This window comes from Ogataea polymorpha (assembly GCF_001664045.1).
Source record: "Ogataea polymorpha strain NCYC 495 leu1.1 chromosome Unknown OGAPOscaffold_1, whole genome shotgun sequence".
Taxonomy (NCBI): Eukaryota; Fungi; Ascomycota; class Pichiomycetes; order Pichiales; family Pichiaceae; genus Ogataea; species Ogataea polymorpha.
The window spans coordinates 129,927-154,345 of NW_017264698.1; the positions used below are offsets into that span (position 1 = coordinate 129,927).

Consider the following 24,419-nt stretch of genomic DNA (forward strand, 5'->3'; position numbering starts at 1 on the left):
ATGAAGGTTTTGATCTCTGACTCATTGTACGGGTTATCATTTAAATACCGGAGTTCGTACCCATATGCTTACTTCCAATGAATCCCGACGCTGAAAATGAATATTACGAAGACGTATTGCCGTCGTTCGAAATGCACAATTACCTGTTCAATCGAACACTCTTTGATACCGAAAGAATCCCTCAATCTGGCTTGCCCCCATACGGAGAATCGTATCCTGAGTCCACCACATCTTCGCAGTCTGTAGCCACTGCGAACCCTATCTCGCCAATTGACAATCCTGATCTACTTGTACTCAATAATTTGAGTACTCTTCAGACTATCGATTTGCCTCTCAAAGTGTCTATCGTCTTCACGAAAAAATTTCCTATTTTTGGAGAACCCTATGAGAAAGAATCTCCGCTTCGATGCTACCAGCCTGGAGAGATGATTGTGGGATTTGTGACCATTGAGAATACATGTAATGAAATTATTCCGTTTGAGATGCTTCTTGTCTCACTCGAGGGAACGATGACTGCCCCCCCAGTCAGCCAATAGCACCTGCTCCACGTATCACAGACAAACGTTTTTGAGAACCTATGATCTGAGTGCTTGCTTCCACCACGGATGCATAAACCCAGCTCCATATAAGACGGTAGAATGCTTATCAAGAGACCCCATCGATGACACCCTTTACGGATTTGGTGATTTAAAAGAGATTTTCCCGGGAGCCAAACACAAAAAATGTTTTGCGTTCCGACTGCCCTCTTATCTGCTAGAGACTTCCTGCTCTAGTGGTACGCTCGATCACTTGCCAATGCCTCCGAGCTTTGGAGTGAATCCGTTTGCTTTAGGTGGCAAGGCAACGGATATCAGAGTCAAAGAAGCTCTTGGCTACGGTAGAGCAGATGATCCAGGGTGTCCCATTGTGACCAACGACTTCTGCGATAAGGGCGTGTCAATTACCTACAGCGTCAATCTGAGGTTACTGGGAAGACCGCAGGAGCTTTATAAGAAATTTTACAAGCGCCATACAACCCATGACTACCAGTTTATCATTGTGAGGGACTTCAGCATTCCCTTCCGATTCACTAATACTAATATTCCAGCATGCTACGATCGTAGAGATGTTGAGGAACAGATAGACAAGATCGAACACACAGTGGCAGAGACGCTAGTTGATCTTGAGGAACGTCGAGGCTTGATTGAAGCTGGTATCACGGACACTAAAGAACAAGACGAGCTCTTGGCAGCGGAAGGTGCTGAGAAAAAGAAATCTTTTGGTTCCCCCCGGGATCCATCCTTGAAGACTACGTCCATAATCAAGCTGGGTAAAGGGTTTTTGAAGACTGACACACAATTCGAAGTCGATATTGAGAGTACAGATGGAATGGTCTTGAGCTCATTTGAACCAGCTCCTTTGAAAAGAATTGCTTTGTCTTGCGTCAAAGACAGCTCTAGTCAACTTCCACGGTACAAGCAGTCCACGTTTTCGAGCAATTCATCAGTTTTTGAGGACGTTAGTGTGTCTACGGTTCCTACAGAGCTCACCGCAGAGCCTACCCACGTCAACTTCGTTTTGAGAACGACTGACAACGTGCTACCTGAAGAGATTACGGTGAAACCCGGCTTGAAAGCTTTCAACATATATTCCAGCCACCATCTTCCTCTGGTGTTCAACGAAAACACCCCTTGCAAGTTTTACGAGCCGAGTGTAATTTTCAAAATCAACAGAAAGTTTGAACACTACGTATGGGAGCTACAACGCCTTGGTAAGAGGACACATCATCCTATATCTAAGCAGCTATACGAGAGTTCGCTTAGCCTGAACAAGATGAGATGTAAAGGGAGAGCTCTTGATATTTTTGAAGAGCAACGCATACGATTGAAGTGGGAAAAAACAAAAGAGGGATTCGTTGCAAGTGTGACTGTTCCGCTGGTTTACGAGAGCAAGAAAACTCGTAATGTGCATTTGATTCCAAGCTTCCAGACCTGTTTTCTGGCAAGACAGTATGTTCTGGAGCTTAAGATAGGGAAAAACCAGCCTTTGGCGGTTCCGGTCCGGGTTGCCTAGTTGACTTTATTTGATATAATATTCAACGAAATGTGATTGCAGCGTTTCCCCTTACAGCAAATGTCAATGTGCCTAAAGACAGCCTATTACTTTCTTTTATCGTTAGCTATCTCGACAGGTTATCAGCAAGGAATATTGTATAAGGCCCGATTACTAATTATATAAGAAAAAGCTCTTATGTATCACACCAAAAGATGATCTCTGGTTGACTCATATTTTTTTGTAGAGACAGACTTGAGCTTTGCGTAATTTATCATGTCCTTCAAGTGTGGACAGCTTTTCCAAGTGATCGAGGATGTTCTGCCTTCATTTCAGATGCACAGTCAGCTTTTCAACAGAAGGACTCTCAGAGGAGATAGAAGTCCCAGGGTACGAGGAACCGGGCTCTCATTGGTTGCAAAAGACAATAAATGTCCGAAGAGAAAGTCTCGCCGCTACAGAATCCCGAATTACCGGTTTGAAACAACCTCAAAAGTCTACGTAAAATAAACCTCAAGTGTGCATTAAAATCACAACTACAGATCAATTGCCCTTTTTCGGTGAACCTTATAAAAGTATGTCACCATTAGATTGCTATCATTCAAGGTATCAATGAACTTGTGTCTACTGAGAATAACGGCAATAAAATTATACCGCTTGAACTGATCTTTGTCGTTTTAGATGCAACTGCAACCATACCCCAGAACGATATTCTGGGGACAAAATATATCTACCCAAAGACACCCTTTGTTGAATGATTTTTAATCTAGCAGCCTGCTTTCACGAGCGACCTTTGACAGCCAGAAAATAGTCCTTTTACTGGAAAAAATCCCGTTGCTGGTGCCATCTTTTGGCTTCCCAACAACAGAAAGTTACAGTCACGCACTAAATACTAAAACAACTGCCTCCCGACCAGCATCGTTACTTCTGGACAGTTGTTGCAACCACAAGTATAAGAGCTTTTTGCAGGCATCGAGGCTAGGAGTGAACCCGTTTGCCAACAACGGAAGAGCCGCAGATGCCAAATTTAGGCGAGGCTTAGGATACGGTCACCTGGACGAATCAGCCGGTCCTATAGTAACCATCAACTTCAATGAGACTAGGCAGCAAGTATTCCTATTCCCGCAGTATCAATAGTTTGTCACGGAGCAAGAAGATAGCCAAGCACGTCGATTTCCAGAAAAGCTGTGATTTAGAAAGAAAGCAGCACTTTTCTGAGGTTTACAAATACATACCATAACCCTTATGAGATTGGGAGCCATGAAACATTGAGAGCAAAAATTTGTTATGGTTAACAGACCACCAAGCCAGGATTTCCATCCTACGTCGAGCTTTGCTACAACGGGCATACATAAGTCAACGAGCTCGAAAACTCCGCTCCAATGCCCAGTTGCGTTAAATAGATTCGACTAATAATACATATAGACTATTCTAATCCTCTGATTCCGGCTTTTTCTTCACGTCCGAAATCATAAAGTCATCTCCGTACCATATATCGACCTCATTCTCGAACAAAATCTCGTGATATGAGGACGACGTATTCATCAAATCGACCAAAAGCTGGTCGACTGGCTGGATCTGGCCGTTGGAGCTGCTCATCGAAATGTCTAGAATAGCGTCGTCAATGGTCTTGAACACCTCTGCACAGCGTTTGGCAAAGTACCAGTTTTCGCTGAACCCGTTGAGGATCTCGACACATAAATGGATGTCAGTCTTGGACTCCACCAAGTCGATTGACCAGTGGCACAAGCAGTACAAAATTGTGGTGCAAGTTGTTAAAAAGCGATAAAGCGTGATCCAGTTCAGTGGTAGCAAATTTGAAGTGTAAAGATTGTATGTGAAAGACAAATTTTGAAGACAGGCCCTGCCCAGAATCTCCAAATTGTTAAGCGAAGGTTTAGGAAAGAGGTACGAAGGGCGGTACAACAACATCAACATGTGGTAGTATCTTGCCGAGAACCATGCCGTGGACTCCAAAAAAGATATGTTTCCTTTCTGAGACGAATTGGACGATAAAAGTCGTGAGTTGCTGTACCATTTTTCGATATCCTGTCGAATCTTGCTGAGAACGTTGTCTTTGTCCTCTGCAGTGGGATAAATTTCTGACGATTTCACACAGTGGACGTTTGTCAAGATCATTCCCTCAATTCTTCTCATCTCTATTATATTACGAGTAACGTTGAGAGTCTCGACCCCTTCACCATCAATAGGCTCGGGTAAAGGAACGTTGATGTCGTCATCCCTGATGGCCACAGGGCGTCCAAAACTTGTGGAGATTAGTCTGTCCATGTTGAAGACGGCCCAGAACAGCCTGTGTCTCATCTCGATCTGTGCAGGGGTCATTTTCTTGGCCTCCACGTCTCTGATTTTGCGATTAAGTCCTAACGAAACTGCTATTCTGGTCAAGATTCCCACAATGGACCACGAGTACAGACCTTTTGGGTCGAAAAAAGAATAAATCCCCAATAGAACCAGCGACCGCACGCTAGAGATGTCTTGGAAGGAGACGGCAGAGGTGAGCAGACTCATCGACTTTGAGGAAAAATACTTGGAATAGCCTTTGCTCTTATCGATGACTCCTGCTCGCTCCAAGGTGGTGCAACCAATGGCCATTATCATGTTGAGCTCAAAAAAGAACGATGCCTCAAAGTTGCCGCGGGACTGGAAGAAACTGTCAAAGTCCACCGTTGCGACCTTGCCCAGAAATTCATTTTCGTTCAATATCGGATACGACCTGTTATTGTGGTCCAAGTACGCCTTCACAAATTGCAACGCGAGATCTTTGTTTATGGCCAACGGCTCTAGTGGTGGTGTAGGGGTTTTGTTTCCCATTATGGTGTGGACCAAGTTCGAGTGGATCAGGTCAATCCCAGGTTCGTGGTCGAGTCTACGCGTCGACCCATCAAAGGGCTCATTATGCACGCGTCCTGTCGTCGTACGATTCACCAAGTTGTGCAACGGGGCAGGTTTCTGGGACAAAGGAGGCAACACGGGGGTTTGGAATTGCTGCTGTGGTGTCGGTAGGTATTTTTGGCCCGGAGCGGGTAGATATTGTTGTGATGACATGAAAGGATGCTGCTGCTGAGAGGCAAATGAAGATAACTCTTTGGAGCCTCCAAAAGGACCGCTCATTCGCTGGAATGCCGGTTGTGACTGTGGCTGGGGCTCCACAGGGCGAGTGAAAATAGGCGGTAAAGAGTCTCGTTGCACGGGCGGAGCAACATGCTGGGTGTCGATGACTCTTTCAAAGGTCTGTTCCGGCATGCGTCGTCTGTTTTTTCTCTCGACGTAGGTACACTGCTCATTGTTTTTAATACAATTTGCACATCGTGGAAAGTCTTTTGTACATCGTTTTTTCAGTCGACGGCATCTTATGCAGGCGTATGGATTGTAGGGCTGATATTTCGTATTGCTGTGTGACTCGTCAGAACTTGTGCTCATCTTATACCCTGTATGCAAGCAGGAAATGTCCGACAAGATAACTACAACAAAAAAAACTTGAGCTAAGTCCGCTCCACCGCTAGCCGCACGGTGAAAATTATTTTGACAGGCGGAGATCCACTGTGTCGGGTGTTGTACATTAAAACTCTATTTTCGTACATACTTTGTAAACTTATAATTCTCCAAATGACTTGCGGCCACAGTACCAGAAGTGTCCGTAGGCATCGTCCTCGACGGCCTTGAAAGTGATGGTGCAGCCTTTTTTAAAGTACAGCACGTCGCCTCTTTGCGGATACACCTTTGTTCCTTCCTCGTCAGAAATTTCCACTGTACCCTTCACATCGAGAACAACTTTCATCTCGTCGTAACCATAGGTGTACACGAGAGGCTCGCCGCTGACCTGCTTAAAGAAGCCCGAAGTGATCTGGAAGTCTTTATCTGCGTTAGAGGACATTGTGTCCTCGAGATACGAAGTTGGGCCAACAGAAGCTGGTAGCTTATCAAAGCCTTTGGCTTTGGAAAGGTATTTCATAGGCATGGTGAAAGTCTGCTGGCCAATATGGTGCGGTACTCCATTATATATACTCCCGTTTTTATCTTGAGCATTATTACCAAATACGGAAAACTATTCCGGCGATAAGCCGATTAGGTAGGTTGAAGAATCGTGCTCAGCAAAACCCTTGGAGACAGTCTAAAGCTCCCAGCAGGGGCTAGTGGCTCAAGTGAGCGAGAATACAGCTTCTGACTGTTTTGCAGCAGCTTTAAATATTGAAATACTAGACTTCCATCCCCGTATTTTTTTTCCTTATTGGGAACCCATATGTACCTAAACCTTATCAAAACGCTATAAATACCTGTCCGCTGGCCGCCTAAAACATACCATGCCTCTCTTTTACAAGTCTCACAAAGAAAACGGGTACACCGTTAAGCCAGAGCCAATTCCATCACCGGGAAACAACTCCTTCCTCTCAGACACCTTTACTTCTGATGCCCCACCAGACAAACAGATTTCTGCCGGTTTCTATAGACAAGAGGGTGGAAAGGAGCTCGTGTATGCATACGACTACGACGAGATGAAAATCAACCTCGAGGTGCATGGAAAATTCACCATCACTGACGAGACTGGAGCTTCGTACGCTGTGTCTCCTCACGACACCTTCTACTTCCCTAAGGGATGCACCATCACCTTCAAGGTAGAGGGTACTGACGAGATTCCTGAGTCTGAGGCTTATGCTCTGAATTTCTTCTGCGGTCTGAGACCTAACGGAGCTGCATGAAAATGTTGTGGGTAATTAGAAAAAATAGTTTAAAAATATAATTCAAAAATCTAAACTAAACAAATTATATGCTAATAGTGGAGAAAGCACCTCCTAGGAAAGGTCCGTTGTCGCTGACACAGCTGGCACGGATTAAATGCATTCAAAATGCGCATTTGATTAACGACATAGGGCAGGCTCCTTATCATCTAGTGGAACCTATCCTTAAGAAAAAGACAGCCAAGGCTTTGAGAGTCATAGAGGAACAGTCTCCGCAGATCGTTGCGCACGACGATCCGCTCTGGCAGTGTCTCATCCAACGGGATTTTTCAGAACGCCCTTGTGAGCAAATCACAATCAAAAACGGGCGCAAGACAAATGTACCCGCACGAGAGCTGTACGAAAGATATGCTCGCGAACGAGAGCTACAGCGTCGAACGGCCACCCAGAACCTTCGCCAGATCACCAGAAACCTCACACTGGAGCGCAACAAGAACAAAGTGAAGGCGGTTGATCATATAGTCACGCCGAAAAGCATCCGCAAGCCGATTGTCGTCTCGCGACCCAGGAGCGTTCTGCTGCAACGTGCCATGCAGCAAAATAAGATGCGAGCGCAGTATCTGAGCCAGAATGTCAAGAAGAAATAGAGCAGGGCATTTGTGTCACGAGTCGCGAGTGTATATATATTTGTAGCGGCACACAACTTTGATGTCTAATCTATAAGCATTAAGAAGCATTTCAGTGTGAGTCACATCGAAGACAGCTTGTCCTCCTTTCTTCTTTTTGGATGTCTATATGGTGTTGCGTCCTGTTTGTTCTTACCCTCCAAAGAATTATCTATCAAGTTCTCGTCTCCGCTAATGGCCACCACCTGCTTGTATGACTTGATTCTGAGTCTTCCAGCAAGCAGGGCTTTCAATGGCCAGTCTTTGAATACCTGCTGACTACGATTGTGGTCCAACCCCAATAAAACCAGCATGTTGGCCACGTCGTTATAATTGCGTAGGCATCTTGCGCTTTTGGCACCGCTCGAACACACAAGACCACGCAACCGCGAAGCTCTAAACAGTTGTTTTATGTTTGATATGGCAGTGGCCCGTGTGCTTGAGCTAGTGTCGACCAGATCTGAATATTTGATCTCGAAATAAGCACCCTTTTCTGTAGCAGAACATATAGTCTTGTGCTTCAAGTAGCAGGGAAGTCTGTTGGCCATGTCTAACGAAATAAGGTCCACCTCCATATTAACTATACAGGATGTCAAAGCCTTTTCTGTACGAGGTTCAACGGCCACGAGATCAAAGGCATTTTGGAGCTTCGCCACCGTTTGCATTTGCGACGCATCTTCCACAATTAGAGTGACCCTCGTGAAAAGCTTGAGTCGATCTTTAAACTCGGAAAAGGATGACAAATCGATCGGATTTACCTGTGCTGGGAGTCGTTGGCCTTGTCGTATGCGAAAATTGAGCGCAACATGGGTGTATCCCAGTTCTTCTAGCACCGCAAGTCTATTTTTCAGCTCAGAAAGCTGTGACGCCGTCACAGACGAGCCGTAGTCCTCTTGCGGCCATAACACATTGACATCACAAATCATAGGGCACCCACCTACACAGATTACAAATATTTTTTTTTTTGGCTCGTGGCTGGTGTGGCAAATTTGCCACTCGAAAAGGATATATAAATACTGCATCTGTCTTTGACAACAATCTATGACGACTGCAGCCAAAGACGAATCACTACTCGACATTGGACGGCTATGTTCCGTCTGCCAAAGGGTGGATTTTCTCCCGTTTACCTGTCCGCATTGCTCGACGTCGTTTTGCACAGACCACAGATTGGACTTCAATGAGCATAATTGCAGGGTTTCAAAAGTGACAAAGCCTTCCTTGAAACCTACGAGCAACGTCACGTCAGCATCTTTGTTCCCAGATTTGGACAGAATACGAAAGCAAGCTGAAGCAGAATATAAACAGAAACAGACACTTGCATCCACAACAAACCATGCGGCATTGGAAAAGCTTAAGGCGTTCATCTCGTACCACAAGTCGAAATCGAAGCCCTTCTTCCGCATTAAGAAGGACACTCCGGCATCGCGGTTGGTGGAATTGTCAAAATTGAAGAACCAGGCAATTGGAGATCCCAGGATCCCCGCATCTGAGCGCGTGTATATCTTGTGCCAATACGTGCCCGACGAGTCTAAATTCGGCGATGCGCATCTGACCGAGCAGAAAGCAATATTTGTCTCAAAATCTTGGCCTGTGGGGAGGTTGCTTGACTCTGCGGCAGATTTGCTCAAGATCCGGAATGACAACAATAGAACTACCGAAAGCATAAAAAAACTTACAATCTTCCGACACCGCCGAAGGGATGAAGCGGGGGCCGAGGAGTACGTTTACGTGCCCGCAAACGGAAGAGTGGTGAGGGAAGTTTGCGATGGTGACGTGGTATACATCGTGAGGGGCGCGCAAGTGTGATCTCGGGGCACGAGGACAAGGAGGGGTCTTGCATTTTGACGCAGTTGCAGTTACGCGTTGTGTCTACAGTTGTAGGAGAAACTTTTTCCCCAACATTTAAAAATTTTAGCGTGTTGGATTTTTCGAGAAGGGTTCGAAAGCCACACCTAATGCAAGAGAAACATGTCAAATTTTTTTCTTTGCAGAAGTTATAATTAATATAGTGGAGTATGACGTAAATTTAGTTGCTTAACTATATATGCTTTGAGTGGTATAATGCAAAATGAAGAACCTAATGCTCTTTTTAACGTAACCTAACGCTATAAACAGCCTAAATTCGGCAACAGCGCGGTTTCAATGATGGAAAAAAACCCAGTTTTCCTGATGATTTTCATGACATGAGTTTAAAAGTCATTCGAGAAATGCAGATGTAGAGATGCAAGTTTTCGGAATCGGCTTAATGAGTAGAAAGCCATTTTTTGTAGTTTTCCGAAGCAGGAGAGCTTGAGAGTAGATCGCTCACGTTTTGGGCGGCAGACCTATACATCTGTGATCTGGGTATCTCGTTCACGTTCAGCGGAGCAGTTGACTTAGTAGCATTCAAATCCAGTCTGTTGGAGTCCAAGTCGTTCTGACCACATATACTAGCAAGCATAGGTGACTCATAGCTCAAGTCCTTGAAAGGTGGCGACTTCAACAAGCTAGATGTATTCTTGCAAATAGGCACGTAGTTGTACTGTGGAGCCAACACTGGGGAGATAATTGTTGGGATCGAATTGAAATTTGACGTCTGAGCGGATTGCACGGAGTGGCAGGTAGACAAAGTAGGCGAGGCGGTTTGTTGCTGATCCACTACTCTACACTCTTCAGAGCAGTAGACAGAGTTGCTTGTACATATCTTCTCGCAAACTAAGCAGTAATCGTTGAAAGCGGACATTTCGAATGAAAACTTTTCTTGAAACTTTTGGAAATATATACTCCACTTTATCGGGCTATTTATACTTTAACCACGTTTAACTTAATTTTTCTCCTTTCATGTGAGACACGACTAATTTAGAGTCATAAATATAATTACACATTAAGAAGCGCAAAGAGATGTAGTTTACGTTATGTCCGCAGAAAGACTTGATGAGCTGGTATCGCTGGCACCATCTTCCCATTATCATAAACTTTCTTGAGCCGTCTCTATTCTCGGTAATGATTGCCAAGTCTGGCCCCGTCTACTTGCCAGCAAAGGTATTTTTGCGCATTAGATTGTGTCTGTCAAATTACTAGTCGTTGAAGACTCAAAAAATGCTTTGAACAACCTCACTATGAAAGCCTTGTCCTACCACAGCTCACGAATACAACTTGAATCAATTGCCATCTGGGAGTTCTTCGTACCCTTTCTAGATAATCTTCAGGATACCACTTCTATGGGATCATAATAATATGTTGTAATGAAACCAACAATTCTGATGCAGGAGCTTCAAGCAGTACGCGTTATATTTTGACCAGGATGCTGCCAATGGCTCACGAGAGCCATCTGTGTGCTCATACGAGCTGATCGGGACTTACACTGTAAAAATTACTTAGGCACGTCAAGCAACATTTTTATATTTACTTGGACAACTAATGATAGCTACCCATTTCTACGTCAAGGGTCTTGATGAGGAGTCAAGTGCAATGCTAGAGTTAGGATATATGATGAAGCCACACAATTGATCATTGTGAGCTAAAACATCAGCTTTACGGCAGGCGCCGATATCTGTTTATGATTATGACGATACTGATACGCGTACAAGAGATACAATTTAAAACGCTGACCTAGTTATGAGAGCTTATTGAGGAAACTTAGAGCCTGCCAAATCATATCAAGTCTTTCCGCATCTACAACAACATGAGGGCAAGGGAAAATGCCGACATCAGACCCGGAGCCACATAGCCTCTCATTCCCATTGCAGAGGAGGTTGACTCAGGAGCTTCAGTAGACTCAGGAGCTTCAGTAGAGGAGTAGCCGTGGTAAGAGTTCCAGAATGACGTCCAGTCAATGTTGTCCGTAGAGTAAGAGCCAGTTAAGGTGATATAATAGTCCGTGTCTGTGGTTGCAGTGGCGATGTACGCAGCTTCTTGGTATAGCCTATCGGCAAATGGGAGAGTGGTGACCTGCTCAAGGAAATACTTCTCGCTAGAAGCCAGTTCTGAGAAGGACTGGGTTTTTAGACCAGAGAGAATGTCCGAAGGGTATTGGGTGCTATACAGAGTCTTATCAAGCCTGTAAGCATCAAGATAGTAGAGATATGCTGCATATGCGTCCCCCGTGGTGACCGGGTTCTCATAGAATGTTTGCAGAAGCTCCGAAATCCCTGAAGGATCGAAGGTAACGTTCCGGGCAAGGCAGCACACTAAATAAAAAAATAAGGCAAACATGCTAGAAAGGTAAGAATGAAGGGTTTATATAGGACAGTGGTATATCAGGGACTGGCACATAACAAAGAAACATGGATCTCGAAATGTTTATCTTGAGTGCAGAAGAGCGCATACAATGTTGTGACTGCAAACTTTTTGTATGTGAAGACTATCCCTAACAAGAATAAAAAAGAGGGATCTGTGCACTTTGCCGTGCATAATTGTTACTAAAAATGGGCGGAGATTTTACTTTCGGGTGTGGAGGCCGAAGGCCGATTTACGAGCGTTACATTTTTCCAATTACATGGCAAAGTGTGTTGGAGAGTACTGGTCGATGTGTAACTGAACAGCAGCTTATCCGGAACCCTGCGTGGGCCTCAAAGTACTGCTTGTCGTGAACTGAGATCTAAATAGTGGAGATGCACGATGCAGAGCTTCGTGCATTACTGTCTGATACCTTCCACTATGATAGCCTTTAAAGGCAATCTAGCATTGGAAATATGACTGCAATTCATGTATTTGGGTACAGCAGACGCTTTTTACCCAAAACAGGATGGCTATTTAATATTCCATTGGTGTCTCAATTTTATGGTTATAGTCGTCATTGGGAAGAGAACTGGTGCGTCGCGGGGCTCGGAAACACCACTTGGTTGAGACTCCACCGCAGAACCATAAAGCCCGCAAACCCCTCACCGGTTTGATTTTTTCGCTCTTCGCGCCGAGCATACTCCCAGGGGCCGATACTGCATTTAGCCGCACCCGTGGCTAAAATTAGCTACACATGCGGCGCCGCCCAGAAAAATACGGGTTGTACAATAGTAATAATACACAATCTATCGGTCTATGTCTTGGCCGATCTGCGCTTAATCCTTGTTGCAATTGATCCTCCTAGGGACTCGACGCGCTCGACCTCGCGCAGAATCGATCTGTACTCGGGCGAGTCGATGGCCAGGTCGATTTTCGATCTCTCCGTGGAGTGGTGGGCCGATTTCACCAGCTCGGTTTTTGCAAGCAAAATGTTGGACAGTAGCTCGAGCAGCAAGATGAAGAGCGAATTCAATATGGCAAGACAATAGTTGGAGATTGTTAGTCCGATGTCCAGCCACGATCCCTCGGTCTTGACCAAGAAGAAAAAGTTGAGCGAGAGCAAGTCGCTCAACGAAATGATCAATGACGAGATGCTGAATATTATCAGATGCAACTTGAGATTCATCAGCCCGAGTCCCACGCTCAAAATCACGTAGGGAATAATCAGCTTGAGCATGAGAAGTGCGCCCATTGGGAAGGGATCAAATATAGGGAGCAGTCGGTACACCGAATCCAACGAGAAGGTCGACACCGATGCAATGTTTCCGGTTCCGAAAAATGCTATCTGTAGGAAGAAGAATCCGATGATTGCCACCCTAAGCAGCTGCGGCCATTTTGACACTTTTGACGACATAGCAGATTCCACTCCGATCCACTGGAACACCAATGCCGAGAATAGCACGTAAAACAGCGTCTCAAACGAGATCGTGAGGATCACAAACGTCGGGGAAAATGCCAGGAAAATGATCAGGAACCGTGTCTTGTAGCTCGGATCCGGCCTCTGCTGGTGCAAAACCGGGAGCACAAGTAGCGAGAGCCCCAAATTGAGCCACCCCAAAACTTGCGCGTCCTTAGGTAGTCCTTCCCGGCGCTGTAGTGACACAACTGCCTTAGATGTGGACACAATGGCAAGAGCCACCAGTGCCAGTTGAACCAGCACCAATTTGGCTGTGTATGAGGGCATGTGCAACCAGTGAAGGGCCGCTGCTCCGATCAAAAGAATCAGTACTCCGCCAGCCACAATCAGCTCCAAGGTTTCCGTTTTCACAGGATTTTGCGCGGGGAAAAAGGAGAGGATACCGCACGTCGTAACCCACGCCAGGCACTGTGAAAGTGGTAGTCTTGCCACAGCCATCGGGTAAACCCCCAGCCCCACAAACATGAACACAAAAATTCGCCGATTCGTGAAACCAATCGTGATGCATTCAAAATACCCAACTATGGCTCCCAACACCACCACAATAAACCATCTATTGTACCCTTTGAAGAATTCACGCAGCCCAACAGTCAGTGTATGGCGCTGCTCCACGATGCTATGCCAAAAATAGATAGGGAAAGCCGCGTACAGATAGTAGTTGATAGGCGAGTTCTGGTAGAAGAGCACGTAGCCCAGGCCGGCCGCCAGCGACCCAAAAAGTGTGTAGATGCTGATTCGCTCTATCCAGCCGGCAGAATTGTTAATAGTGCGGTCGAGATGGCTCGGCACAATGTACAATTGCAGGAAAACAATGAAAGAGTAGACGATCCAGCCAACAAAGCCCAGGGTCACGATACTTCTCAGCAGCAACCAGTTGTATTTTTGAAGGTAGTCGAGGCCCTGGAGCGACACCGCAATGAGCTCTTCGATGAGCTCAATGGCCGGTTTCTCGGCCTCGATGACACCCTCGGAAACCTGCTCAATCAGGTTTTCAATCTCGGCCTTGTACACGTGGCCTGGCTTGGTTTCAAAGCCTGGGAACGGCTTGAAGTCAAACTGGTTACTTTCCACCTCCCGCAGCTTCACTATGTACTGCTCGTGGATGCTCAGCGCATTGTGATATAGACCTCTAATTTTGTCGAGCTCAGGAACGTCGAGATATTCGATCGGAAGCTCGCCCACGGAGTTGGCAGGGTAATCAAGCCCAACGAGGAACGACATCAGCGAGGCAATGTCTGCCTGTTTCACGTCGTGCCGTTTGATATTATCGAGCCCCCATGTCTGCATCTCGACCAGCTCTTTGGCGAGATACTCGTTTTCGGACGTATCGATAAAAAGCGGCTTTTTGCAACCAGCACCCCAACAAATCAGCGGTGTGCGTGTATTATCGGGATGCCCGTCACCGTGAGAACCAAAGTCGCTCATTCCATGGTCTGCCGTGAATACAAACGCGGTTCTGTCGTCTCCAAAAAAGCTGTTCACCTTGGGCACCAATTTGCGGATTTGCTCGTCTGTGTAGCGGATATTGTCGTAGTACTCTTTGGAGTACGGTCTGTAGCTGTGGCCTGCCGTGTCTGTTCCCAGCAGATGCAGGAAAAACACGTTTTTGTCCTGTCGGATCTGGGCATCTAGAGCTGGATCTTTCGTGGAATTGTCGAACAGCTGGTTTAGATGTTCAAACACAAACTTGTCGAGTTCAATGGACGAGGACGTGAAATCCTCAAATTCATGCCCATACATCCAGGTATCCACTCTGCTGGGATCAGACGCTCCGGCAGCAAACATGGGCAGAATGTCTGGCGAGCCAAAAGAATAGGTGTGGGCCGATTGGTTGAAGACAGAGTCGAAATCGACAGGGTTTTCTTTCCAGCCTTTCGTGACTGCACTCACATCCTCGTAAAATCCGGCAATCATGGCCACGTGGCCTGGTCGCGATTCGGTAGGCATTCTGGTGTGCGAGATGCCGTACGTGCCCTGAGTCTCTATCAATGAGCGGAGGTACGGTGCCAGATACTCGCTTTCGCCGGTTTCTGGGTTGTAGATTTTGGCCAATGTCTTGTCGGCGCGCTGGCCATCTCCAACTATGAGGAACAGGCGCTTGGCTGGAGGATTGTTTGTGCTGACAAAATGGTTCATTCCGTGGACCAATGGACTGACAAAATAGATGTCAAATATGGACCACAGGTACAGCAGATGGAACAGCACGCCTACAACAAGCAGGATCTTCCGTTTGTGGCTTCGGTCTTCAGACATCGCAGTGAAAGGGGTGGATGGAGGTTTTGATTTCTTTCGCGTTTTGTTCACCATCAGCGTCGATCGACGGCCTTTTTCTCGAGAGAATAAAAATTCACATCAAGTGGGTTATTGAGCAAAAAGAAAACTCAACTACTACAACCATGGTTTCTCAAGAATTCACCGACAAAGTAAGTACCAAGTTGCGGTGGCGTGCTAATTCCTAGGCTGCTGCGGTCCAGAATATGGCCAAAAGACCCAACGACGACGAGTTGTTGCAATTGTACGGCTTGTACAAGCAGGCAACGGTGGGGGACAACACCACCGAGAAGCCGGGTGTTTTTGACTTCAAGGGCAAGTACAAATGGGAGGCCTGGAAGAAGCTCGAGGGAACTTCCCAGGAGGAGGCCGAGAAGAAATACATTGCTCTGGTCGATGAATTGCAGGCTAAATACAACTAGTTTATCGGCTAATCTGTGTGCTGTTTTCCAGATATGTTGGCATTGATGCGCGACGCAAAGTCGATGGTCATCATTGCAGGGATCACAAACGTGGGGAAGTAGACTCCTAAGAGGTTGAGCGTCTCTGTGGTTGTGAGACCGTGTGCCGCACTCTCAAAGTAGACATAGACTAGGCAGCACAGCGTGGTGAACGACGCATTGAAGCCGTACAATAGCATGTAGGGGTACAGCCTGGGCGTGTAGCGTTTGTTTTTCCAGTAGTTGGCCACAGCAACCACGAACAAGGGCAGTTGGAAGACGAGCTCAAACACGACAAAAAACTGGAGCCACAGCGGCGGCTCGGCGCACAAGAAGTCCTTGTTGTGGGCTACATGGAAGTCGCTCAGCCGCTTCTGAATGTCCAGCTGCCAAGTACGCGGGACAGCAAGGGTTGCATCCATCAGCGCGGTGATAGGGATGTGGAGCAAAAAATATCCAAAGTAAAATCCATTCAACATAGCTTAGCCTAAAATGGAGCAACGAATCCGTTGTTTGCAAACAGGTTTTGGCCAGTGATCCAGTGACCGTCTTTAGCCAAAAAGGTGAGAATTGGCACAATGTCCGAAATTTCTGTGAGTCTGCCATAAGGACTCTGTGCCTTGAAAAATTCGACCCGCTCCTTGGTCTCCTGGCCATACAAAAATGGTGTGTCCATCGGACCTGGAGACACGCAGTTGAACGAGATTCTACGAGTCGTTTCTTTCGACAAGGCCTTGCACATCATGTGGACGCCAGCCTTGGCAGCCTGGTAGATGGAGTAGCCCTCGGTGTATGCTGCCAAAAGAGACGTGGTGAGCATGATAACCGATCCATCTTCTGCAACCTTGTTGGCAGCCTCTCTGAGGAATAGGAACGAGGCTTTGGTGTTGGTGTCAAACATCTTATCGTATTCGGCCAAAGAGACCTCGGCCAATGGCTTTCTCAGCACCATACCAACATTGTTAATGGCAATGTCAATTTTGCCCAGGGCAGAAATGGCAGAAGCGAACAAGTTCTTGGTGTCTTCCTCCTTGGTGAGGTCCCCAGAGATAACGACCGTCTTGATCTTGTACTTCGACTCAAGGTCAGAAGCAAATTTGGTCAATGCGTCTTTTTCCTTGGCAGAGTGGTAGTGCAAAGCAAGGTTGCTACCACCCTTGGCAAAGGCCAGAGCGGTCTCTTTTCCGAGGTTCTTGTTGGCGCCAGTGATCAAAGTAGACTTTCCTTCAAAAGACATGAGTTCTGTTGTTTTTAGTGAGCGTTGTGAGGAAAATTGCTAGTCCTTATATAGACTACCTCTGGGGTTTCCACAAAGACGGAGATAAATATACAGAGGTCGTGGACGCTCTAAACTTGCGGATTTTATCTCAGTGCAGAAGCAACATGAATGGGGATAGGTACGCGATGGGTCGTGGACAGTCCAAACTCACGGATTTATTTCAGTACCAAAGCAAAAGATGCTATACACTTATTCGCCGTACAGTGCTTCTCGCCGTTTCGTGACCGACTCCAAACCGTGTAGCTTGATTAAGTCCGAGATTTTGTCTTCTTCCTTGAGCATGCGATCGTGCTCAGAAGTCCAAAATCCGGGATAATTGCTCAGTATTAGCTCGTCGTTCCGGATATAGTTGAGAATGGCCGCCATGAATAGATTCAGATGGCCGCAAGAACAGTCAAACCAGTACGTCAGCCACCCCATCGAGAGCCCAACTTTTTCGTTCATCACCTTGAACAGCTCAAAAGATGTGGTGATGGATGAGCCAAAGCTCCCGAATATCTGCTCAATCTGCGCACAGGTCTCCTCGACGTTGATCAGGGACTTGTTTTTCAGCGGCTCGGGGTCCTCCTTCTTGAGCTCCTCGAACGAGAAGTTGCCCTCGGTCTCGATCGAAGGCAGAGCGTCAAACTTGCTCAGATCGTCGTTCAGAGCCTTGATCTCGTCCTCGTTAGCGTCTTCAAACAGATTAGCAGAAGCAGACCCGTCGTCGAGCCGTTTGTCTTTCTCGCCCTTAGCCTCTGGGCTATCTTCTTTCTTTGCAGCATTTTCCTCGGTTTCTTTGCGTTCCACAGAAACACGCGCAAGGGCCTCGATTCTATCCAGACTAGGAACCATGTCGTTTTTGTCGTCCAGCTTCATTCTCTTCGCGTCCTTGGAATCCTTCGCTCTCGAACTAAGATTCTTCATTGGCTGCGGAGTGATGTTCTTCGCCAGACAATCCTCGTAGTACTTCATATACTCTTCCAAGCCGTATTTCGAGGCAAACTTCCGGTACCGGTCTCTCCACGACATTGCACTGTGTCTAGGGAACTTTGCCACCAGTTCGGTGAAGACAGATTCAGGAATGCTGTTACCGTCCAGCTTACGTTTCTTGGCATATTGCGACATGTTCTCTTTGAAATGTAAAATGTGCTTGCACAGCTCGTAGTCCTCTTCGGCGGTGTATTGTGACTTGAGCAGGCTTGGAAGGTCCTTGATCTTAATTGGCTCATTTGTCACCGGATCCAGGATAAGCTTGTTAGTTTGAGGATCCACCTGGTACACGTAGTCAAGCTTATCTGCTAGAATTTTGCGAAACCTGAACCGGATCGAGTTGCCTGTGTGGCCGCTCAACACGGGCAGCTGAGCAATTTTGGCGAAAAAGCTGTGCGTCGAACGCAGATTCGGATTTCTTCTGATCAAGTCTAAGATACAAGCGTCCTCCAGCTCTGTAAATTTCATAGACCGTTTCTTCTGCGGCTCTGCGCTCATCGATAACGCGCTCTCTACAGACTCATTTTCCTTGAGCCCCGTTTTCGCCAATTCGCCAATGTTGATGTTGAGGTTCTGCGGTAGCTGGGGTGGCCGGCGGATTTTGAAATCGTTCAGGTCGGGCAAAACGTGATCTCTTTGCGCCGTGTACACAAAGTTGAAAGAGTAAACAGGAACGTTGATACTTGGGTTCACGTCCGACGCAGACCGAGCAAGATATATTCCTTGACCGTTTTCACCACTCACCACGCTTCCTCCCAATTCCTCAATCACGTGGCCAACATCCTCATTTGCCGCACTGTTTCCCAGCAAAATGAACTTCTGCCCCAGTAGAACTTGATCTAGCGGCGACCGCGACAAAGACGGGTCCACCAGAGACTCTTCAGCTTTGATGGAAGCATCTGTGTCGTCCGGCTTATCCAAGCTCTCCACCAAGTTGTTAATCAAATTTTCGTCTTCAAGCACGGCATTCGACGTTTTTTCTTGCTCGCTGGCTTTCATGGCAGCTGTGGCAGTAGCAGCAGCCGACTCCAGCGACGACTCGGTATCGTTGGGAGCCATTGTTATTTTTTCTGAGCTGCTGGTGTTTTGATGTTTTGACTAAAAAATAAACAATCGGGTTCAGGTTGATATCAAGCTTCCTTACACCGCTGATGTGGGTACGAAAACGAATATACTTTGCAGAACGAAATTTGGAGTTGGCAAAGTCTTTATTAGTAGAAATGACAACAGTACAACAATCGCCTCTCCACAATGAAGCCTTTGGATGGTGAAAGGTTTTTTTTTTCGCAACCGTATTACATCGGTGCAAAGATGCCAAGAGCCCGGGCCCTCGTCTGTTTGATTACGTAAATACATACATACATACTCAACCGAATGGAGTGTCGCTGGTTCTTGGCTCTTCTTTTTGAATAACAGGCTCCTTTGAGAGCAGCTGGCGCAGCTCGTCGCTCACGACCGTCTCCGTAGTCTCCTTCAAAGCGTGTGCTCCGGTCTTCGAGTTCTTCCTGTCAAGTAACTCAACCATCTGTCTGAATTTAAGGAATAACAGCTCTGCGCGCATAAGCAGGTCGTCAACGTCCAAATGACCACTCAAGTCGTTCATGAACTTGAGGATCTGGTCAAACTGATTCAGATTGTTGACAATGATTTTCGAATTCTTCTCCATGATGGCAAGGGCGAAAAACAGAACGAACTGCGAAGAATAGTAGTTGGTCCATAAGATTTCCCAGAGCCTCATTGTATCCTTGAAAGATAGCTCTCGTTTGAACCAGACAAGCAGCATTCTGAAAAAGAAAAACAAACTGTTGGCGTCGCACTTCTCCAGATGCAGATACAGCTCTGGGATCATGAACTGCACAAGCTCATTTAGTGTCTGCATCTGAAGTTTCATTCCACTGAGGTCTTTGACAAAGTTGCGCTCCATTGACTCCATGAACGATGCAAACGCCCAAAAGGAAAGCGATTCGTCCTGTATCACGTAGTATATTGGCGATAGAAGATCACTCATCCCCTGAACATAGCCCAAATTGTAGTTCAGCTCGTTGTAGGAAAACAATATATCTCTTAAAACGGTGAGGTTAGGGTTGCCAAAATCACAGTTGTCATCGTCGTCATCATTATCGTTCTCTGGAGAAGTAGGCTTGAACATGTCGATGTCGCGGTCGGTTCTGCGGATATCCTTGTGGATCCTCACTTTTTGGTCTTTCCAAAATTCATCGTTCATCTGTCGCTCCATATCTGTTTTCCATTTTTCTTTGTACTCGTTGTAGCTATCGCGTAACGATTGGATAAGCTGTTCTCTCTCGTGTCGGCTGGTGTCCCAAGGAAACACTCCTAACAAGAAAAGCCATGCCTCTTTGCGTGCAGAAGGCTCGAGACCGCCATGGAAAATGCGGTCTTTCACTTCCTCCACAGTAATTTGCAGTCTGCCGGCGCTATCAAACATATTGGTCCACTCTATGTCTGACACTGGCTTGAGCCTCGTAGCCTTCGACAGCTCATATGGCGTCAGATTGCCAAAATTCTCGCCTAGCTCGCTTTTGATAAGTTGGTGATAGTAGTTGTTACCGATGATGAGCTTCCGCGACTTCTCGGCCTCCTGCTGAACCGCGAGTGCCCATCTGGCCAAGTAGACATTTGCACTATCAAACTCGTCACCGATGACCCGCACTTCGGGCTTTTGCAACAGTTTCTTGATAGGTTCTGGTATCTTATTGCTTTCTGCTACCTGGCCGATTTGCTTCCTGGCAAAAGAGGTGATACTGGCCAGTCCGGTCAAAACCTTCCATTTTGCGTTTGTAATGAACTGGTCGACCGTCTGTGAGGCGTTTTCCAAAGGATCCTTGGTGTCAATAATGTTGGGAATAAAATTGATGCTATCTTCCTTGGTAGGATTCACCAAAACCATGCCCTTTTCCAAAGGAGACTGCTCCAGCACACAATAATTCCGCAGACAGCTGATGAATCTGTCTCCACCCCAATACAGACCACCGTTCATATTCTCTGCAAAAGGATTGAAACTCTGGTTTTTCAATTTCTCCTCGCGAATTGTCCCTGGGCACTCGTCATCGTGGAAAAATAAAGCAGGCACTTTTTCTAGCGAGTTTTTAGGATGCAGCACCACCGACCCGTACCACAGAGTAGAGGCCTTTGGGCGGATCTGGATACTGTATATGTTGGAGATGGTCAACCCAAAGGCGTATGACGACAGCGAGGACATCTTGGGCCTTGTGATGTACTTGTTCACCTTGGGCAGATGATTGCTGGAAATAAGCTCCTGCGTGGAGCCCCTGTCTGTGTTGCCAGAACCGTAAAAGCTGGTATTTTCTCCATCCAATCCGTACAGATCGAAATAGTCTAGCGCCTCCTTGTCCTCTTTATCCACGTCTGTTTCTGGGATAAAAGCAACCACGAGATCCAGATTGGGAGAGTCCATATAAGGTTTGGCGATCACAATGTATCCTGGAACGTTGTCTTTCTTCGAATTGGTCACATGGATGTACACTTTTGACTTGACAAAAAGCAATTGCGCTTTCCCTGGTGGAAATGGCTGCTTTGGTGCGGACATGTAATTAGCAAACTGGCCTTGATTTGCCTCTAAATTTAAGATTATTTATTGTCTAGTGCACAGCCTCAAGTTCTGAAATTTAGTATACATTATAATACATGCTACACTCACGTAAAAACGAAAGAGAGGTGGTCATCCGGAACCCCTAGATGATTCGGTAACTCTCTGCCCGGGTATGTGACCATTTGCGGGTTCCAGAAAACGTCCCCCAGTTCGAATTTCCTCGACAAATAGACAAAGTCGTCGCTTTCAGATTCCTGGGACTGGATCAAATTAGGAATCGAGGTTCTTGACTTCGATAGGAAGCAGTGATACAGTTGGGTAGCGTCGAACGTCTCGCTAGGAGTCGAGCAGATCCGAATTTCAGTCGCATCGTATTTGAGTTCCATACGTCTTCGTATCTGGTATACGAGCTGATTGGCAACAGGCCACTTATAGCTCATGTTGTCGAGATGGTGGAGATTAAAGTTGATTTTGTTTCGTGCGATCTCTCTGGCCCTCAGGTCCTCACTGTTGATGTGCAGAAGGTATCCAAGACACGAGATGTACAGCAGCTGCGGGAAGATGCCTAGGAAGTGTCGCAGCTCATTAATCTCTGCCAGATTTTGCGTGCTTGCAGAGATCAGGTATGCACTTTTGATGGTGACGGCCCATGATGGGAAATAGTCCGTGGAAATGGGCCCGTTGCGGCTCAATCGTCTAACATTGGCCCTATGGTTGATTATTAGAAACGCCTGGTGCACCATATTGATCACCAGAGACAGGACCGATTTAGCGGCCCGCGAGTCGATGCGATAAATCAGACTTTTCGGGAGCCTGTGGAACCACTCTGCCCACAACATGTCGATTCTCATCGCGGTGTTGTCGTCCGGAGGAATTGTCCATGCTTGCGTGTGCACCGTGCACATGTGCATCAGCACCATTAGGTACTCGCATTGCAACTGGTCCAGCCCGTAAAGCCTGAGATCGGCCTCTGTGACACGCTGGATAGGCGGATGGCTTGGTTTGATCACATGGGCCAGGTGCAGCAGATGGTACTGAGTGTATGCGATCCACCAAACGACGCGGAGCTCCGGGCTGTTGGAAACATGGAACCCGTACTGCTCGGCAGTGAACAGTGCGAGTTCGATCCAGTAGAAAGGGTCTCTGCTGGTATAGTGCGGAGCGTGACAGCTGAAGATGACGAGAGTCTGGACGATATACAGTGGCTCTGTCTCAATTTCAGCCTCGTATGCAAGTCGAGCCTTCTGGAAAAGACGCTGGGTTAGCGTTTGTTGCCGCTGGAGCTGCGCAGGGGACCACTGGTCGCTGTCGATGTCCCTAGAGCCAGCAAATAGAATGGCGAGCAGAAGCAGCACAGAAGACGGCGTGCGCAGGTTCTGGTTCTGCTCGTAGAATGCTTTGCGGTTGACGATGGGTAGCTGGTAGTTGAGTTTGTCGAAAAAGCGGTCGATCAGCAGCCAGCACACCTCCAAAGGAGGCACCTTAAGTGCGTCAGTTTTTATTCGGTCAAGCCTTGGCTGCTCCCTCACCAGGACGTTTGGGCTCGCTGTGCCGTAGTAGTCATCGAGGAAGATAGGGTCCGGACACAGTTTGTGGGTGACCAACTTGGAGAGCCGGTTGTCCGACAAATTATATGGTTTCACGGTGATTGAGTCCAAATTGGCAGCGAGAAATAATTCAGAAGCCAACTCGGCATTTTGCTGCATGTCTGAAGAACCCTTGCCGCTAGCCGAGCCCAACAGGTTCTGCGTGGACTGCTGTTTTTTCCTCTTTGTGTCGTACATTTTTTTGCGTTCGAAAGCCTGACATGTTGTGCCGTTAAGCTTGCAATTGGTGCAGGGGATGAAGGAGGTTGCGCTGGATAGGTTGTCGTTTTTGACCGAGATGTCGCACCGTACTTTTCTATTGTGGCAGTTCTGGCAGCTGAATTTTGCCCGGGGCCGTCTGGATCCAGAGCCACGTCGTTGCAGCGAAGGATCCACCAAGGTCGAATAGGCGAACGATTGCAGGTTTTGCTGTCCAGGATTGTTAGGGTAGCACTGATTGGGTATGCCATTAGGAGGAGCTTGGTATGGAAACATGGATGTTTATTTAGCCATATTTTGCAAAAATGGGAGAGTCCCAATAGAACAAGTTGTGCTTTTTAAATCTTTTGCACAAAGAAGGATCTACTAGTTTTGCCGCAAAAGTCCTTACGAGAGTATTTTTCACTCTTCAATATGGCCCGCACATCAAAATAGAAGATGCATGCATGAGCTGACAAGACTACATCAATCGGGAAACTGCCTACTGGCAGTGCACGTAAATTGGTGCAGCGTGGCATTGTCTATTAATTTTCCGGAGCCGTAGATAGCGTTCACACCACCTTAATTTTTGTAACATCCACTCTGTCCTGCCAGTCGGGTATCTTGGATATCTTTTTTTTGCTTTAGCTGGTAGTGCGGCTTTTGAAGATTGGCCTTTGTGCGTATAGCTGTCATAATAGGCTGGAATTCAGACGACCGAGTTGCCTGGGGTGACAGTGCATGCATCACTCAGCATTACAGGGGTGTGATTTCTATGTGCAAACAATGTTCTCTGCGTCTCGGAGTGTGCAATCTTTTTAGCGTTCTCCGGCTCCGGATCAGAAAATACGTATTATGGCATTATTGTTGGTCGAGACAACCAGAGCACTTGAGGCATCTCGTTGCAGGAAAGCGACTATTAGTACTCCGTTTTATTCTACTCTTGCAGTATTTTCCCTTATAGCGTAAAGGTTATCGCGTTCGGCTACGAACCGGAAGGTTCCAGGTTCAAGTCCTGGTGGGGGAGATACT

At 46.8% G+C, this 24,419-nt stretch overlaps 16 protein-coding genes and 1 non-coding gene across 17 annotated transcripts; 6 read left to right on the forward strand and 11 right to left on the reverse strand.

The window, feature by feature from the left end:
* Positions 1-77: 77 nt before the first annotated feature.
* Positions 78-2,052, forward strand: OGAPODRAFT_91674 (uncharacterized protein; the record flags this gene model as incomplete). Its single annotated transcript, XM_018357019.1, has 2 exons — positions 78-491; positions 526-2,052. 2 exons carry the CDS (start codon positions 78-80, stop codon positions 2,050-2,052), a joined length of 1,941 nt encoding a protein of 646 aa, XP_018212830.1.
* A 1,410-nt stretch (positions 2,053-3,462) lies between these two features.
* OGAPODRAFT_44555 (uncharacterized protein) lies at positions 3,463-4,863 on the reverse strand (the record flags this gene model as incomplete). Its single annotated transcript, XM_018355477.1, has 1 exon — positions 3,463-4,863. The coding sequence occupies one exon, from the start codon at positions 4,861-4,863 to the stop codon at positions 3,463-3,465; it is 1,401 nt and encodes a 466-aa protein (XP_018212831.1).
* A 781-nt stretch (positions 4,864-5,644) lies between these two features.
* OGAPODRAFT_10750 (uncharacterized protein) lies at positions 5,645-6,010 on the reverse strand (the record flags this gene model as incomplete). The annotated part of the gene is made up of 1 exon (XM_018353237.1): positions 5,645-6,010. One exon carries the CDS (start codon positions 6,008-6,010, stop codon positions 5,645-5,647), a length of 366 nt encoding a protein of 121 aa, XP_018212832.1.
* A 343-nt stretch (positions 6,011-6,353) lies between these two features.
* On the forward strand, positions 6,354-6,749 carry OGAPODRAFT_10751 (uncharacterized protein; the record flags this gene model as incomplete). The annotated part of the gene is made up of 1 exon (XM_018353238.1): positions 6,354-6,749. One exon carries the CDS (start codon positions 6,354-6,356, stop codon positions 6,747-6,749), a length of 396 nt encoding a protein of 131 aa, XP_018212833.1.
* A 68-nt stretch (positions 6,750-6,817) lies between these two features.
* OGAPODRAFT_5816 (uncharacterized protein) lies at positions 6,818-7,375 on the forward strand (the record flags this gene model as incomplete). The annotated part of the gene is made up of 1 exon (XM_018355763.1): positions 6,818-7,375. One exon carries the CDS (start codon positions 6,818-6,820, stop codon positions 7,373-7,375), a length of 558 nt encoding a protein of 185 aa, XP_018212834.1.
* Positions 7,376-7,459: 84 nt separating this feature from the next.
* On the reverse strand, positions 7,460-8,319 carry OGAPODRAFT_84023 (uncharacterized protein; the record flags this gene model as incomplete). The annotated part of the gene is made up of 1 exon (XM_018356753.1): positions 7,460-8,319. One exon carries the CDS (start codon positions 8,317-8,319, stop codon positions 7,477-7,479), a length of 843 nt encoding a protein of 280 aa, XP_018212835.1. The 3' UTR covers positions 7,460-7,476.
* A 40-nt stretch (positions 8,320-8,359) lies between these two features.
* On the forward strand, positions 8,360-9,413 carry OGAPODRAFT_15062 (uncharacterized protein). Its single transcript, XM_018353466.1, has one exon. It carries the CDS (start codon positions 8,435-8,437, stop codon positions 9,197-9,199), a length of 765 nt encoding a protein of 254 aa, XP_018212836.1. The 5' UTR covers positions 8,360-8,434; the 3' UTR covers positions 9,200-9,413.
* OGAPODRAFT_91678 (uncharacterized protein) lies at positions 9,403-10,115 on the reverse strand (the record flags this gene model as incomplete). The annotated part of the gene is made up of 1 exon (XM_018357020.1): positions 9,403-10,115. One exon carries the CDS (start codon positions 10,113-10,115, stop codon positions 9,636-9,638), a length of 480 nt encoding a protein of 159 aa, XP_018212837.1. The 3' UTR covers positions 9,403-9,635.
* Positions 10,116-10,754: 639 nt separating this feature from the next.
* On the reverse strand, positions 10,755-11,587 carry OGAPODRAFT_74420 (uncharacterized protein; the record flags this gene model as incomplete). Its single annotated transcript, XM_018355884.1, has 1 exon — positions 10,755-11,587. The coding sequence occupies one exon, from the start codon at positions 11,585-11,587 to the stop codon at positions 11,048-11,050; it is 540 nt and encodes a 179-aa protein (XP_018212838.1). The 3' UTR covers positions 10,755-11,047.
* Positions 11,588-11,896: 309 nt separating this feature from the next.
* Positions 11,897-15,288, reverse strand: OGAPODRAFT_15063 (uncharacterized protein). The gene has a single exon (XM_018353467.1). It carries the CDS (start codon positions 15,204-15,206, stop codon positions 12,408-12,410), a length of 2,799 nt encoding a protein of 932 aa, XP_018212839.1. The 5' UTR covers positions 15,207-15,288; the 3' UTR covers positions 11,897-12,407.
* A 241-nt stretch (positions 15,289-15,529) lies between these two features.
* OGAPODRAFT_44589 (uncharacterized protein) lies at positions 15,530-15,763 on the forward strand (the record flags this gene model as incomplete). Its single annotated transcript, XM_018355478.1, has 1 exon — positions 15,530-15,763. A coding segment is annotated over one exon (234 nt), but the record flags the coding sequence as incomplete, so codon positions are not given.
* Positions 15,637-19,271, reverse strand: OGAPODRAFT_15065 (uncharacterized protein). The gene has a single exon (XM_018353468.1). The coding sequence runs from the start codon at positions 19,089-19,091 to the stop codon at positions 17,250-17,252; it is 1,842 nt and encodes a 613-aa protein (XP_018212841.1). The 5' UTR covers positions 19,092-19,271; the 3' UTR covers positions 15,637-17,249.
* On the reverse strand, positions 15,772-16,203 carry OGAPODRAFT_5822 (uncharacterized protein; the record flags this gene model as incomplete). Its single annotated transcript, XM_018355764.1, has 1 exon — positions 15,772-16,203. One exon carries the CDS (start codon positions 16,201-16,203, stop codon positions 15,772-15,774), a length of 432 nt encoding a protein of 143 aa, XP_018212842.1.
* On the reverse strand, positions 16,269-17,018 carry OGAPODRAFT_5823 (uncharacterized protein; the record flags this gene model as incomplete). Its single annotated transcript, XM_018355765.1, has 1 exon — positions 16,269-17,018. One exon carries the CDS (start codon positions 17,016-17,018, stop codon positions 16,269-16,271), a length of 750 nt encoding a protein of 249 aa, XP_018212843.1.
* Positions 19,272-19,355: 84 nt separating the features above from the next.
* OGAPODRAFT_15066 (uncharacterized protein) lies at positions 19,356-21,611 on the reverse strand. Its single transcript, XM_018353469.1, has one exon. It carries the CDS (start codon positions 21,598-21,600, stop codon positions 19,399-19,401), a length of 2,202 nt encoding a protein of 733 aa, XP_018212844.1. The 5' UTR covers positions 21,601-21,611; the 3' UTR covers positions 19,356-19,398.
* Positions 21,612-21,707: 96 nt separating this feature from the next.
* On the reverse strand, positions 21,708-23,684 carry OGAPODRAFT_74425 (uncharacterized protein; the record flags this gene model as incomplete). Its single annotated transcript, XM_018355885.1, has 1 exon — positions 21,708-23,684. One exon carries the CDS (start codon positions 23,682-23,684, stop codon positions 21,708-21,710), a length of 1,977 nt encoding a protein of 658 aa, XP_018212845.1.
* Positions 23,685-24,341: 657 nt separating this feature from the next.
* Positions 24,342-24,414, forward strand: OGAPODRAFT_t1. The gene has a single exon. It is a non-coding gene; the product is annotated as a tRNA-Arg (tRNA).
* The last annotated feature ends 5 nt before the right edge of the window (positions 24,415-24,419 follow it).

Coding starts and splice junctions, on each gene's coding strand:
- OGAPODRAFT_15066 (XM_018353469.1), bottom strand. CDS start 21,600: ATGTCCGCACCAAAGCAGCCATTTCCACCAGGGAAAGCGCAATTGCTT.
- OGAPODRAFT_15065 (XM_018353468.1), bottom strand. CDS start 19,091: ATGGCTCCCAACGATACCGAGTCGTCGCTGGAGTCGGCTGCTGCTACT.
- OGAPODRAFT_15063 (XM_018353467.1), bottom strand. CDS start 15,206: ATGAACCATTTTGTCAGCACAAACAATCCTCCAGCCAAGCGCCTGTTC.
- OGAPODRAFT_15062 (XM_018353466.1), top strand. CDS start 8,435: ATGACGACTGCAGCCAAAGACGAATCACTACTCGACATTGGACGGCTA.